Source organism: Mastigoproctus giganteus, chromosome 2 (assembly GCF_048544385.1).
Source record: "Mastigoproctus giganteus isolate SK-2022 chromosome 2, ASM4854438v1, whole genome shotgun sequence".
NCBI classification, from domain to species: domain Eukaryota; kingdom Metazoa; phylum Arthropoda; class Arachnida; order Uropygi; family Thelyphonidae; genus Mastigoproctus; species Mastigoproctus giganteus.
Genome location: NC_143576.1, coordinates 150,019,168 through 150,034,398, shown reverse-complemented (window position 1 = coordinate 150,034,398; position 15,231 = coordinate 150,019,168). Strand labels below are relative to the sequence as shown.

The following is a 15,231-nucleotide window of genomic DNA, read 5'->3' as shown; positions in this document are numbered from 1 at the left end:
GGCAGCAGGTTATCAAATTGTAGCAAGATACTTAATGATTTTGTAATAACCGAGAGCAAAGTGGAAGAGAAATTGTTGAAGTTAAACGTAAGAAAAGCACCTGGGGTGGATGGGATCTATCCAGTTATACTAAAGGAGGCGGCAAGGCAACTAAGCAAACCCTTAGCCATAATTATGAGAGCATCCTTGGACTCAGGGGAGGTTCCCACGGACTGGAGATGTGCAAATGTATCCCCAATTCACAAAGGGGGATCGAAGGGTGACACGAGTAACTACAGACCAGTTAGTTTAACTTCTGTTCCGGGTAAAATAATGGAGTCGCTGGTTAAGGATGCATTGCAGGATCATCTAGACAAGACTGCAGCAATAATTCAGACACAGCATGGGTTTGTTAAGGGAAAGTCTTGTCTGACAAATTTGATAGGATATTATGATGTGGTTACAAAGGAACTGGATGCGAAAAATAATTTTGATATCATATATTTGGATTTCAGGAAAGCTTTTGACACTGTTGCGCATGGAAGACTATTGTACAAATTGGAGCAGAATGGTATTAAGGGTAAGTTGCTACAATGGATAAAAGGATGGTTAAGTGCTAGAAGACAGAGGGTGGTAATCAATGGGTGCTGCTCTTCTTGGACTAATGTTATTAGTGGAGTCCCACAGGGTTCGGTGTTGGGTCCACTGTTGTTTTGTATATTTATCAATGATATTGATGAAGGTATATCAGGCTTAATGTCGAAGTTTGCAGATGATACAAAGGTTGGCAGGGTTGTTAATGATAGTAATGGCAGTGTGCTACTGCAACAGGATCTAGATAATTTGGGCAGATGGGCTAAGAAGTGGCAACTGAAGTTTAACCTTGACAAATGCAAAGTACTACATATGGGTAGAAGTAACCCCAGAGAAACGTACCAACTATGTGGTACTACACTTAAGGTGGTAGAAAATGAAAAAGACCTGGGAGTAATTGTGCAGGCAAATATGAAGTTTTCTGAGCAATGCAGACAGGCTGCCAGGGCAGGTCATGGGGTTTTGTCAATGATATATAGGAATTTTGCTAGCAGGGAAAAGGAGGTGATTATCCCTCTGTATAAGGCAATGGTCAGGCCACGGCTTGAGTACTGCGTACAGGTCTGGAGGCCTCATTTTAGGAAGGATGTAGATTTACTTGAGCGTGTACAGAGAAGGGCAACAAGATTGGTGAGGGGAATGAAGGGATCCTCTTACCAAGAGAGGCTTAAGTTCTGCAAATTGCAGTGGCTGGAGACTAGGCACCTGCGCGGTGATCTGATTGAGGTATATAAGGCCTTGAATGGGTTGAGCACGCTGAATTCTGATGGGATCCTTCCACTTGTTCAGATTACGAATCTAAGGGGGCATAAATTCAAATTAAGAAAAGACAGATGTAGAATAGATGTGCGGAAATTTTCCTTTAGCCAGCGGGTGGTTAATTGCTGGAACAAACTTCCATCTGTCGTTGTGGAAGTTGATAGGTTGAATAAATTTAAGGAGGAACTGGACAGGCATTTGGAGGGAATGGTGTGATTTTTTTTTTTTTTTTTTTTTTTTGGCTGATGCTGCATAAGCTCATACATTTGCTTTCTTGCATCACATGCCACTACTACTACTACTACTACTACTACTACTACTACTCCTACAATCCTCTAGAACACAATTCTCTAAACTAGACAGTTATCATAATCGCGTGTCTCTGTGATTGCAAACTTCAAAAATTGACTTTCGGAGTGTAGAGATTCTTCTCATCAGCTATAGTATTTATACAATATATAGTTATAGTTTTTCTCGGGTTGTAGCACAGTAGCTGTAATCGCCGTCTTCCTCCCATCAGCTAGAGCAGACCCGATTCGAATCCCGTTAATGATGCTGTAACTCTTCACCAATTTAAAATGAAGAAGATTTCTGCAGATCTTTATTTTTTCAATGCTTATCAATAATATACAAAAAAGTCTAAATACCGTTATGCAGTAATTGTGTGCTCCATCTCTTGATAAGGTATTTTAAATATTCTCAAAAGTTCTCTCTTCCAGTATAACTGGATCTTATCATCTACTTAGTTCATTCATTATGCTGATCCGAAAGGAGAAACAATTTATTACTTTATTACAATGTATTAATTATAATAAATACTCTTTGGAATATTATTTTCTTATTTGTAGGAAGTGTTGAATCAACAGCTGTATTTACCGGATTTAAAGAGAAACTTGACTCCACAACACAACAACTAATGAAAGAACCGGAAAATAAAACCCAGTTTAATTATAACAAAAAATCTCCAATGAAGGTTACAAACGTTATTGTGGAGGACAAGGTATGGATATTATAAGTTATGGTTAGCCTACTTATTTATTAAAATTGTATCGGTTTCCTAATGTGTTTAGGTTATGAAATCTCTTTCCTAACCTCAAATAATATTAAACCTATTTAAAATGCATTAACGTTTTCGTGTTTGCTCCTTACTGCTATTCTTCCCTTCTTCGCAAACTCCAGAACATTGATAGTTCTTTCTTTTCTTCACTTAATACTTAATACCTGCTTCTTTATAGGTTATAGACAACTCAGAGAGACCTTCCACAAAATATCCAGTTGGAAGAAGTCACCAATTATACAGTTGGCCGATGGCAAAACATCGGCCATCTCTGCAGCAACTTATGGCTTTGTAAGTGCGGATTATGGCCATAAATCTGATTTGTTTGAAGTTCATGAATTTGAATTCCTGTCAACAGCAAATTTCAACGTTTACCGGAGTAGTAGAATATGACCACACTTTGAGGTCCTCTTCTGCTTTTAACTAAAATTTCGACATTCCAATGGAAATAGCAGCGTATCCGGTTTAAGGGAAACCGCAACAACCATGTAGACTAGACTTTTACTTTCACCGAGTGCAGTAAACACAGGTTGAAGACAGAAGTTCCTATTAGTAGAAGATGTTGAAAGCAACCAATGCAAAAAAGAATGGAATCAGTAGCCGTAGTATGAGCACGATGATATCTCGAAGCCGAAGAGAAGCTTTGGGTTGGGTTGTTTTAAATAAATAACGAGATAGTTAAAGATTTGAAGACTCAGTCTATTAATTCTGTAAATTGGCTAGCATATTGAGCATTCCAGAGCTGGGCTGCGTGAATGAACTTTAGTGTCCGAGAAAAACAAAAAAAACTTGCAACTGTTGCTAGAGATCGACTTATTCAGAAAACGTGGGAAAACAAAAGACTATGATGGTTACTTCCTTTCAGAGAAAGTCAAATATAGGCCGTTTCCAGACGATGCCGTTTCCACAATAAAAATATCTCCACTGCACTGTGCTATTCTTGAGATAGAAGCAAGGCATAAGAAACTCTTTCCGAATAAGAAAGGCTGGCCTAAAAGTATATCCGCTATTTCCATTATGCTCCCAAAGAAATCTTGCGAAAACTATTCTTATATTGTCTGTGAAGGATTTTGCAAAGCTCAAGAACAAATTGGTTTAAATGTAAAACCTGCGGTAACAGAGCTGATGAAACTTGCGATTGGTGTAGTTGATTTTATTGCTGTACATGTCGCGAGAAAAATACTGGTGTTTCACTCTTGATGTATGATTTATTTGCTGTCGAGTTCAGTTCATTTAATAGTTTTGAAACCGACAAAAAAGGTACTCCAACTATTTAAAGAACTTTCTATTTTTTTCAAAACAATTTTTGAAGTTAAATTGGCTATTTTCAGTAACCTTCTCTTATCTAAATTCCTCCGTTTAAAGTCATGGAGCAAAATATGAGAAATGCACAATGATGAGACAATAAAATCTACCCTTTAAACTCTCCGTGTAATTTTTTGGTGAAGGGCGGCTTATTATGATTTAACCCTTATGCTATTTCATATAAACCAGTTTTCACTAAAACTCTTCACTTTCATGTTTGGGAAAAAATATTATGCACATTTGGAAAAAAAATGTAACCACTTCTATTCATACTTGTACCGATTATATTCATCAAAATCTAGACAACGTAACACGATGCTAAATTCCATTCATTCAATGTGCGAGGCACAAACTGATTTTCTTTCTAGTTGCAGCAAAACAAGGAAGAGGAGTCACCAAGGAAAATAGAGAAGGACGACGATGCTGAAGAGGCAGAAAAACCAGGACTTGCAGATGCGTGGATAGCTGCTATAGTTATCAATGTGATCTTGCTGGTGCTTTTCATAGCGTTTGTCTTCTACTGTTACTGTAAGAACAAGAAAAGTAAGTATCAAGAATCGTAATCTCTCTCTCTCTCTCTATATATATATATATATATATATATATATATATATTACAGCATAGTAAAAATAAAAATATTGATTAAGTCCAGCAAACAACGAAGGAAAAGCTAAAAATAAATAAATAAATATTGGTAATGTATATTACAACATTTGCTTAAGCACCATTTTATGTTTGGTCTCGTGTCATAAATTATGCATCACTTCTCTGTGTTAGGGAGGAAGTACAGTATAGTCTTATTGCTTTCCTCTGTGTTCTATTTATTTTACGGCTTTCCAAGTAGGCTAGCAATCTTGTGAAGATCTCATTCTCTTTCGATTCTGTTTCTTACAGCATAACGGCCATAATTGGGCGCACTCTTCGAGCGATTGTATTCATTATTAGTTACAATAGCATCTGGTTAACACATTTATCTAACTGCTGAAATGCTGATTTTATCAACCACTGTGGATTTGCCTTCTTTTCTTCATTAAATTGCTTATGCGTGGCCGAATTTTTATGGCCAGTGTGTTTGTACTTTATGCTATCTTTTACGAATTTCGATTTCTGAGTTTGTTATGGGAGGGGGCTTACCTTTTACTTGCTAATTGGAATTGCCCACCGATATTTCGTTGATTCAGAATTTTTGTTTTAAACATTTATACCTCATACAGTATTTTATTTAATTTACTTCTTCCATTCTTCATCGTTTATATGTTTCATTCTTTTCGATTCCGGTTTATTTTTATTACTTATATTTGCGAAATTCATATATGATTATTTTGGCAGCTTCTGATATGTTACTTTATTTTAATTTTTTTTATGTTTACATTATTTCTTTAGTACCACCAGCTTAAGCTGAGTCCCTACAATCACTTGCCATGGTGTTTTTTATTTTTTTAAAACGCGCCTTGTATGGTGTCAAAAATGAGCCAGAAATTTTCCTTTCTCATCCCTGGTATAGCCATTGTATAGCTTGCAGCTGCATGAAAATCTGTACTTTTTGTAATATTAGTTTTAATATTTTTATTTTATTATTTTACTAAGTAATAGGTGAGGCAACTGAATTTAACTCATGAACTCCATTTCATCAAGAGAGGCTTGATAGACTTCGGTAGCTGTGAACCTTTTGGTTTTCACTGATTATTTATTTATTAACTCTAATGACGGATTAAGAATACTGCACTACATCTAAATTCCTAAATTGTTGTAGGCAAAAAATGACCAGTGTATTGAAAGCAGGTATATCTTTCTCCAATGAAATAATTTAGTTGTTAGACATCTACATTGTAGATTATCTTATTTACAATACAAAAGGAAACTATAATCCTTAGCCACGCATTATACTTGTAGATAGTAAAAAATGTGAAGAAAACTTAATTAGAGATAATACAAGACACTTAGCACATTAAAAACAAAAGCTCAAGATTAATAGTTCTCTTTATAGTTAATATAAGTATGCTAGCGGAATTCGAAGGTGTAGATTCATTCAATTAGCTCAATTTATAGCTTATGAAAGTTCCATTTGATCAAAATATTTGCAATGAAAACGAAATCTGTTATCCTCCAGTGTAGTAGACCAATCTGCGAATGCTTTTTTCGGAATTTGTTGTGGTTGTGTTTAATTTAAAAATCCAGTATATTATAATGTTTGATGACTACTTTAAGCAACTGTTCCTCGCCAGATCAAGTCCTATTTTCCCTTCTTATGAAAAGTTTTTTTTGTTTCTGATAATAAATAAATTTTCTGCTTTATACTCCGGGAAGACTGCACGGTTAGAAGAGTTCACAAGATACAGAGAATACGAGAAACAGCAGGAACCGGAAATGAGATTTATTATAAGAATTATTACTCTTAAAGTTTGCTTGATGTTATCGTGTGAAAAAATTCGGGGGGTGTTCCATGGATAGCGAGTAAATAGAATTGTTAACTATCTGGAATTTGATGACCGGATTTTCACCACAGAAGAAAAGATTAGTCAGTTGTGCTTATATATTTCGTAGATAAATGTTCTTGAGTCTCATTTGTGTTTATAAATTGAACGAAAGTCTACAATTCAATATTTGTCTGACTTAATGTAAATCTCAGTTATTTTTCCTGTGAGATTGAAAATATTTTATACGAGCATAAAGAGAAAATATTTCACATAACGTATATAATAATAGATGTATTTAGTGAGTACATTTATTCCACAATTGTTCTACTCTCCTTAAAAAGGGGAAATTTTTCATGGAGCAAAATCTATCTCCATTGAATCTATTTCTCGTGTCTCTTTGTTTTGATCGTATCTATCTGGATTCTGGGAAAGATTTTTACCATCTCCAGGAGAATCCTTCACATCTTCTTAGGATGGAATGTTTGGCAGTTTCATCTGATGAAAAGGAACATTGTCGCTCTTGCTAAGATATGCACACACACACACACACACACACACACACACACACACACACACACACACACACACACACACACACACACACACACACACACACACACACACACACACACACACTGGACTGAAGTTCCAAGCACGAGGAGACGCTCACGCCCTTTAATCACTCAGCAGCGATAACTCGCCTCTTCAATTCGACGTAAGCAGGCTGAATGGCTTCAAAGAATGATCCTTCAGAACTATGAAATTCTTTGACAAGCTTGACATTGACTGTGAGCTAAAGATGCGAAGGAAGGTCTAACCCGGAATACAGTTATTCAAGAAAAATATGCCTTTGCTCCAAGCCCATTCCAGGTACTCCTGATTTCCACCGCTGATACTCCTAGGTGGTCTTGCAATGAATCATAATCGGGAATAGTTTAGGCGAGAGGATCTAGTTGTTTTCTGTTTGGCTTCCCCCTTTTGCTCTCACCCATGTGTTAATTTTTAATGTGATGTGATCCTGATGTTGGAAAATTTTACATTTTTTTTTCGATTTTGCATCGGTAAGTCCACATTACCTTTTTATGTAAAGCTGTTTATTATTCACAATACTTTTGTTCACTCAAATAAGATTCACTCAAATTCAGATAAAAAATAAATGAGCTTCATTGTGAAGCCCTTTAGTCCCTTTAGTTTGAATTCGAAGTGAAAATCTTTCTTCTCTCATGGAAACTTCCGTTATAATTTCCCACTTGGTTTGCGAATCGTACAAAAAATACACATCAATATGACGTTGCTACTCTGCTTAATCCTCGATATTTTGTCATCACCACGCAAAACCCAGAATGTGACGGGTCACATTACGAACCTGAACATGAAGCGCGACTGCAACAGACGGTCAACCGTACAACTTATAAACGTGTCAGCGCATCGAACATGATGTAACAAGTTTCACGCTCTTCGATCTAAGTGAAAATCAGTACGATATATTTCAGGGTCTTTGTGAATGTAGAAGTTTGTATCTCACATGATTTTATAAGCTTAGTACAATCTTTTAATGATCTGCTCCTGACTTTAATGCTGAGCCTTCGTCCATCGCACATATTTCTACTAGATTCCATATGAAATATTTGATTCAAAATTTTAAATAGTCAAAATATTTAAACATTTATAAATCAAATAAACAGATGCTTTTATAAATCAACTGAAATATTATCATAATTAATCAAGTGATGGTAATTTAGTGAATGAATTTTCAATCCAAAAGTTATTATTTTTTGCTATGGTCTTATGAAACTCGTCGTAGTGTTAACAGGAATTAGAAATAAATTATAATGCATTTAATAGTGAAAACGTTTACAGGAATGAACCAAATAGGGATTTAATTTTGTATATTTAGCACCTTCCCTATAGATTATTCGGAGATAATTTTATTCTATAGATTACATATTATAGTCAGAGGTAGTGAAGTAGTTAATTTCTGTGCACAATAGTTAACGAAATTTTCGAACTTTCAGAAAAACCGTCCAGTGAGGATTCGATTGAAGGAAACTTCAACGGGGAGCCTGATCGAATGTACGCCGAAAAAGCGGCGAACCACATGAGAGGTGGAATTGCGGGCGAAAAGATGGCTTTGATGGGTTCAGATGCTTCCGTATTTACTGTGGAAGATGAAAGACGTAAACGTGATTACGACGACGTAGACATGTACAGCAGAACTGAGTCGAGGGCCCGATGCACATGTCCAACACCTGAATGTTACTGCTCAGTGGGAGACCACAAAGAAAGTGATCCACTACCGAGTTCTCCTCTTCGCATAGAACAAGAGGAGCCAGAACCACTTCCAGAACCCCCACCTCCACCTACTCCATCCCCGTTACCAAGAGAGGAAGAGGAAGATCAGTTTCAGCACTGGAGGCCTGACACCGCTCCGTAAGTTGCCTAATAAAAGAATTCTAATCTTAAATTTGAATGCACAAGTACAGTTTTACTTGGTTGTTTTCGTAGTCTTGTTGAGAAAAAAACGCAAAATAAAATGCTTATTTATTCACATAAAATAAAAAAATAATAATAAATATTTAGAGTATATTATATCTCCACTTAAATGTATCCCCATTCACATTGTTTGTCGATTTTGCTATTATATATAACAAATGTATTAAATAGAAGCTTAATTAAATATATTAACGCTATTTTTAATGAAGTATTTGGTTGCCTCAAAGAAAAACTGCATGGTGTTTTATCTAATCCTTGTTCTACTAAAATGTTAGGGAATGCAGTTAATAGCGAGTTGGTCCTCCATTAGCTGCAATGACAGTACTATTCCTCCAAGGCGTTGCTACATTCAGGTATTTCTAGTAATAGGCAGACGCTGTTCTTCTCTGATTCGTCTTTACCAATGGTCCAACAGATCCTTGATTGGATTTTAAATCCTGGATGTGTATTTAAAATTCCACCCTTCCGCAGTTCTTACTCGGCGGGCAGGGCATTATCATCCATTTCATTACCGCGTTATGGTTTGTCCAGAAATGAAAGAAATGTAAGTATTGAATAACACTATATCACATTTACTAATAATGTTTGACTTCTATACAGAATAGAGTATTAATATTTTAAACAAGAAAACAACCAAGATAAAAAAAAAGTCACATAAAACATAGAAACCCTTCATTTGGTTAATCGAAAATAATATTTAAAAATGTACATTTGAACGTCTTTATCTTATGCTGTAAGTATAATCATCCTTAATAAAGGACACTAGATATATTTGCCTATCATAGCTTCATTTCAACTTCTGTGGCGAGTTTTCCATTAACTGTATGTCTTTATAATTTTTACTCTTAATGTTACCGAGAAAACCGTTCACTACAAGGCGAAACGAATTTCGTTCAGAATCGGTTATTTCGTCTTCCACTTCTTTAGAAGCCAGCAGCTATTTAGCTTCTAGACCAATAAATATGCTACCTTTCACTTTTGTATCACACAGATTCGGAAACAGATCGTATGGTTGAAGCTGCCACCTTGAGGATCCAATGCTTTGACAAATGGTATAGAGAGGTAGAAGCAAAACTTTATTTCTTGGAACCAAGGCATTGCTTACTACTTTGCACGCACTATGCTATACCTGAATTCTGGCAAATTATTCTCATTTCCTGTAGTGCTGATATCATTTCCTGCTGTCCCAGTGTTAGGGAAAGCAAATAAACTTAGTGCAAATAAATTCAAAAGGAACCCTGCGTCTTGTAATCCCCATGGACGTCCCTATTATACTGGTCGTATTTGATCTTCTCTAATACATGCTTCGTATTTCCGTAGTCATCTTTTATATGAGAGAGTGCGTAGCAGGAAGGATGGCTTTATATTTTGATTGTGAAGCAACACAGCTTTCAAATTTTACTCGAACTCTCTATCAAAATATGACACTCTTCTAGATTATGAATAATACGACTTTCTTCACTAAGTCCAATCAAAGTAAATCAAAACAACAGCACAAAAATTCTTCAACAATTTAAAAATTATTCCTCCAAGTGAAAGTGTTGCAGATGGGATTCTGCAGATTCTATTCTTTTAAAGGAGTTACTAGATGATGGCATTGGATTTAGTTTTATCAAATCGCTCACTAAATCATGTAATTCTCGTTGATCACCAAAAGTGCGCTTTACTGGAACAGGCTTAAAAGGTATAATCCCAATTACCCTGTTCGCTAGATTTCATACCCAAATCTGAAGTCTCTTTTCTGGAAGGTAGATTGGAAATTGGCAAGTTTTCTTTGTGTGGCACCGGACCAGTAGAGAGTGGTATGTTAGAATACACTAAAGCTTTTAGATTTGCAGACATTTTAAACTTTGATATATCCATCATACAGGGGTAGTATGATGGTTTGTCCGCTCTCCATATTCAAGGTATAGCAAAAGGCATGCACTTATAACTGCCATGAAACCATCCCTGCAGCTGCCACTGAAGAAACGAAGTGTGCACAATTTGCCATGGTCACACAGAGACATTCCAAAAAAGGCTTTATATGCACTGCAAAAGTTGGTGCCACCAACGATTTTATACTTTACCTGTATATTATCCACAGACATAGTAGAACGAATCTGGAGATAGTTTGCTAAAATTCTGTATCAGGGACATAATGTGCCCTGCCGCTTAGCATATTTAACCTGTTTTCCATTTAAGAGTCATCGGCAGGCGTTAAAAACGTTTTAATTTTCAGATAATAATAAAATTCATGGATAATAAAAAAGCAATGTTTTTATTTTATTAATAATAATTACATTACAGTCTGTGATGACTACAGTAGAATATATAATTTTTACATTGAAGAGATTTTAGTTCACGACTAAATACACCATCTATAGTTGTTCCATTACGTGTAGTATTTATCGAAAGATCTGATGACATGTCCAAGTTGAAGAATGTTTTCATAAATGTGCACAACTCTTTCCAGCCTCGCAGTTTAATTTTAAAGAAAAAAATTGCATTCAATCTGAAAACACCAGGTCACTTGAAACCAGATGCCTTTTTTCGAATTAACGCATTTCCCAGTTTCCGAAAGTGTTTTTGTATCTTAAAACCTTAATATTTCTGTTTCTAAATTGCTTATCTTTCCAACCATATGCTATATGTCCACATTATCCCGTTTATTACGTGAGAAACTTTCCTCGATCACATGTTCATATTTTCCGCAATCCTGTAGAAACTACTGCAATTTTCAGAAGTTTGCATTTATAAGTTTTTTCTCTGGTATAGAGCTCCGTGCAAAATTTCATTAAATGTGGTCCATTAGAAGACAAATTATTGTTGTCATCATACAAGTATGATTTCAACAATACAAGTTACAATAACTCGTTCTGGCGGAAGCTGAAGATAACGTCACTTCCGTAACGCTTTTCGCATGACGTTTTTTCGTTACAAAATTTTTGGAGTAACGCCAATAAAAACGTGTTTAACATCGATACTTATTTTACGAATACTGCATTCTCATGCACAGTATATCACACTAGTGGTACGCGCATATTGTAATACACATAAATGTCACAGAAACGTACAACCTCAATTGCCACCAAACTATTGATAATAGAGAATATTCACATAAGACTGGATTCAGCAAACGAAATAGATCTAAGAAACAGTGAAATGTGAACAAAATCATTTTTTCGTTGCATAGTGTTATTTTTCTATTTCAGAGCAGAGGAAACACTGCTTCCTGGAACTCCTGTTGTCTTGCCGCCACCAACACCAAGTAAGTTTATACATTTTATAGAGAAATTAAGTAACAAAAATTAATAATAAAATAAAATTATTTCTCTCTCTCTCTCTCTCTCTTTTTCCGAATATCGACATTATATTTACAATTATTATTCCGTGATCTGCATGTTTTACGATTTGATTTTTTTCGTGAATTGATAGTAAAACATTCAAATACAACTTTATTATTTCTGCTTGTCTGAATGTATCATCATATATTAATTGATATTTTAATTTTAATCTAATAATACCTTATGACATTCATATTACTATAAATTTCGATTATTAATCCTTTAGTGCTTTGTTACCTGAAAAAAAAAAAAAAAAAGGTTTTCATCAACCAAATTGGCTGCACAAGTAAAAAGTGGTTTATTAAAAATATAGGAAACTGCGTACAACAGACAACTTATAATTTTGGAAATAAAGTGCCGAAAAATCTGATAAAAATATAAACCCATAGAATGGTAAAACCATGGTAGTCAGGGCCGCTTCTTAGTGGAGTAAGAGAAGTGCAACGTCTCTGTCTCCCAATTGAAAACGGCCACAAATTCTACCAAAGGAGACACTTTCAGTCTCGATAATAAGGACCGGATGGGCCAAACTTTAATTCTTGCATCTGGACTCCACGAACTTCATGATCGGCCTTGATAGTAGCTTTCGGTTGGTAGGCATTGTTGTTTCCAACTGTGCAGTCACCACCAAGCTCCATAAATGGATTTTTCAACCATTCATTCGTTTACTGAATAAAGAGTGAGCTCTTTCGCTCTGAGAAGTAAAGTTGTTATAGTAGCCATGGATACAAAATGTATTAACTTAATACGCAGTTATAAAATTTCGTTACAAGCTAAAGCTAATAGAATATATTGACCCGTTTACAACGTTGTACGGTTAGATACAGTATTGCGCTTGTAGCTTCTGAACTATATTATTCTAAACTATATTATCTAATTCGTATTTTATTTTTTGTTCTTACAATTTATACATCAAACAACTTGGTACGAGAATAATAAACTAATATCGTGTTATTGCAATTTATCGCAACGTTGCTTTTGTGATACCCTAACTTACGAGCATAGAATTAGTTTTCATATACTATGTTTACGTAATATTTGGCTTAATCATATAGATGAATTGTGTGTGGGGGGGGGGGGGGTACGGCAGCATATCGAGTCAAAAGCAGTTGTGGCTTTTTATCGAAATTTAGTCGACACGTTAGATCGCTTTCAGCTATTCGTTTGAAGAGAGATCTGGGTTCGATTTTTGCCAGCGAGTGGAGGGATTTGTAAAGTACTTTTCAATGAGGGCACTAGTTAGTTGATCTCAAACGGAGGGAGTACAGTTTCTGCCCACATTCCAGATTTTTAGCCTCACGAAACATGCAAATAAGCCTGTGAATAGGCGGTTGTACAGACAAACTTGAATATATGAATATGAATACATTCTTCGGTGCAGTTTAAACAATAATTTGAATTTTGAGCCTTATCATTTAATATCTTTATTTTTATGATATATCAGCAATATTTTTTTTTAAATTTACGGCACTTATTTAATTGTACAGAGTATGTTATGTTTTTTTTAAGCCATTTTAATTATATATTAGTCTGTTTGGTCGGTGGATCATATAGCTTTTTTGTTTAATGAATCCTGATCCAGACTTCAAAGCGATTTTTGATATTTTCGATTCGAAAACCGGCTAAATACCAGACAAAAAAAATCTAAATCTCAGAAAGCTTCTTCCATGATGCCAGCAACTCTGAAAGTGAGTCGAATCTGATTCAAGATGCACTCTAAGCTTAGACGCTCAATATATAGAACTATGCGAAAAGGCGGCTTTGTTAATAATAAAGAACAGTTGAATTTTGATTAGAAGAAATATAACAGTCGAATAGTACAGTTGAGAACCAACAGATGGCAGCACTAACTGAGGAGTGAGATATGTTAGCCCGAAGGATTGTTAAGTTAAAAATTTAGAAATTTGACATCCAGAGCTTACTCAAAATGTCAGGCTTGTATATAAACATGCTTTCAACCTTTGCATACGTATGCATTTATATAAGCGTGCTGAAAGTTGGCACCTTTAATGCGGCGTGTATATTAACTTTGAAAAAGCATTAGATTATTTGGTAGTTTAAGATTAAAATATAAGTTTTTAAAACAACAGTAATGATAGCTTAAGAGGCTGATTGTTTTGTTATATAGAAGACAGTTATTTCATTTTTTTCGACTTTAACAGTTAAGTCCATCTTCAAAATGTGAACTGCTGTTCATCAAATGAATAATAATTCTATTCCTCCTTCCATGGTGGGATGGACAGCGATTTCGTTAGTAAGTCGTACATTTGTCGGTTTGATAGAAAAGAAAATGCAAGTTTTTAGAGAAAAAAAAAACAAAACAAAACAAAACATGCCTCCATTCGCCCGCTAACTGAGGAGAGAAAATAACTCATAAAGGCTCTTTTCGTCTCTGATGGGAGAAACCAATCGAAACCAACCCACTTTCATTGGGGTTGAGAAAGGGCAGTGAGGCTACCGCTGCGCTAACTGCAAAAGTTTTGCTTTTTCTTTTTAATAAGTTGCAGTATAAGAAGATTGCATGGAAGAGATGGGTCTTCCGTATTTGATACCCAGAGAATTCTAACATGGTATAAATTGGCGGTGATTTCATCAAAACACATTCGTTCTTGTATTTTGAAATCCGGGAAAAGATTTTACTTTCATTTAATATCTGCTCGTTTCGTAAGCACGCATAACGAGGTTCAAGATGCTCGTGGTGCTCTTCTTGTTTGAATTTAAAGGAAAGAAAATTTTCTGTCTACTGGCAAGACAAGTTATCCGTTCTGGTGAATTCAGAAGTTATCATTCACCTGGTAGATTATTTATTATACAGCTTCATTATTTTTTTTACAACCATGATTTGCAAACAAAAAAAATCCATAAAATATACTTGGCAAAACTGAATTCAGATTTTTGTATTCAAAATCCTAGGAAATGCAGTTGAAAGTGATATTTCAAAAATGAAACGAATGAATTAAGAGCAAAGAAAAATTAGTCCCGTGAGTTTGCAGTTCGAATGTGTATAAACGTTGGCGGCATATTGGATAACCTTCTCAAAGGAAATTACGGAACTTGGAATATCATTTCGGAAGAACCGTTTCTGTAAAAATATCAGTAGAACACACAGCACAAACTGGACAACTAAATCAGAAGAGGGAGAAATCAGTCATATTAATATTGATTACCGTAATATGATTGATTTCTTTTTAATAAATACGTTTTAGAAGATGATGGAAATATTAAGCATAATCATAGTCCTGAAATGATAAGCCATGCCAGGGAATCATGGATTTGTTGCGCTAAATGTTGCACTGAACCA

The 15,231-nt window shown here is 35.2% G+C and overlaps 1 protein-coding gene across 1 annotated transcript in view; it reads left to right on the top strand.

Moving 5' to 3' along the window:
* LOC150089656 (uncharacterized) overlaps positions 1-15,231 on the top strand; it is a 144,410-nt gene that overhangs the window by 105,439 nt on the left and 23,740 nt on the right. Inside the window, exons 14-17 of the mRNA XM_090390066.1 lie at positions 2,181-2,332; positions 4,063-4,237; positions 8,127-8,541; positions 11,799-11,854. Of these exons, the coding sequence (XP_090246192.1) occupies positions 2,181-2,332; positions 4,063-4,237; positions 8,127-8,541; positions 11,799-11,854 (798 nt within the window). The remainder of the gene's footprint in view (positions 1-2,180; positions 2,333-4,062; positions 4,238-8,126; positions 8,542-11,798; positions 11,855-15,231) is intronic.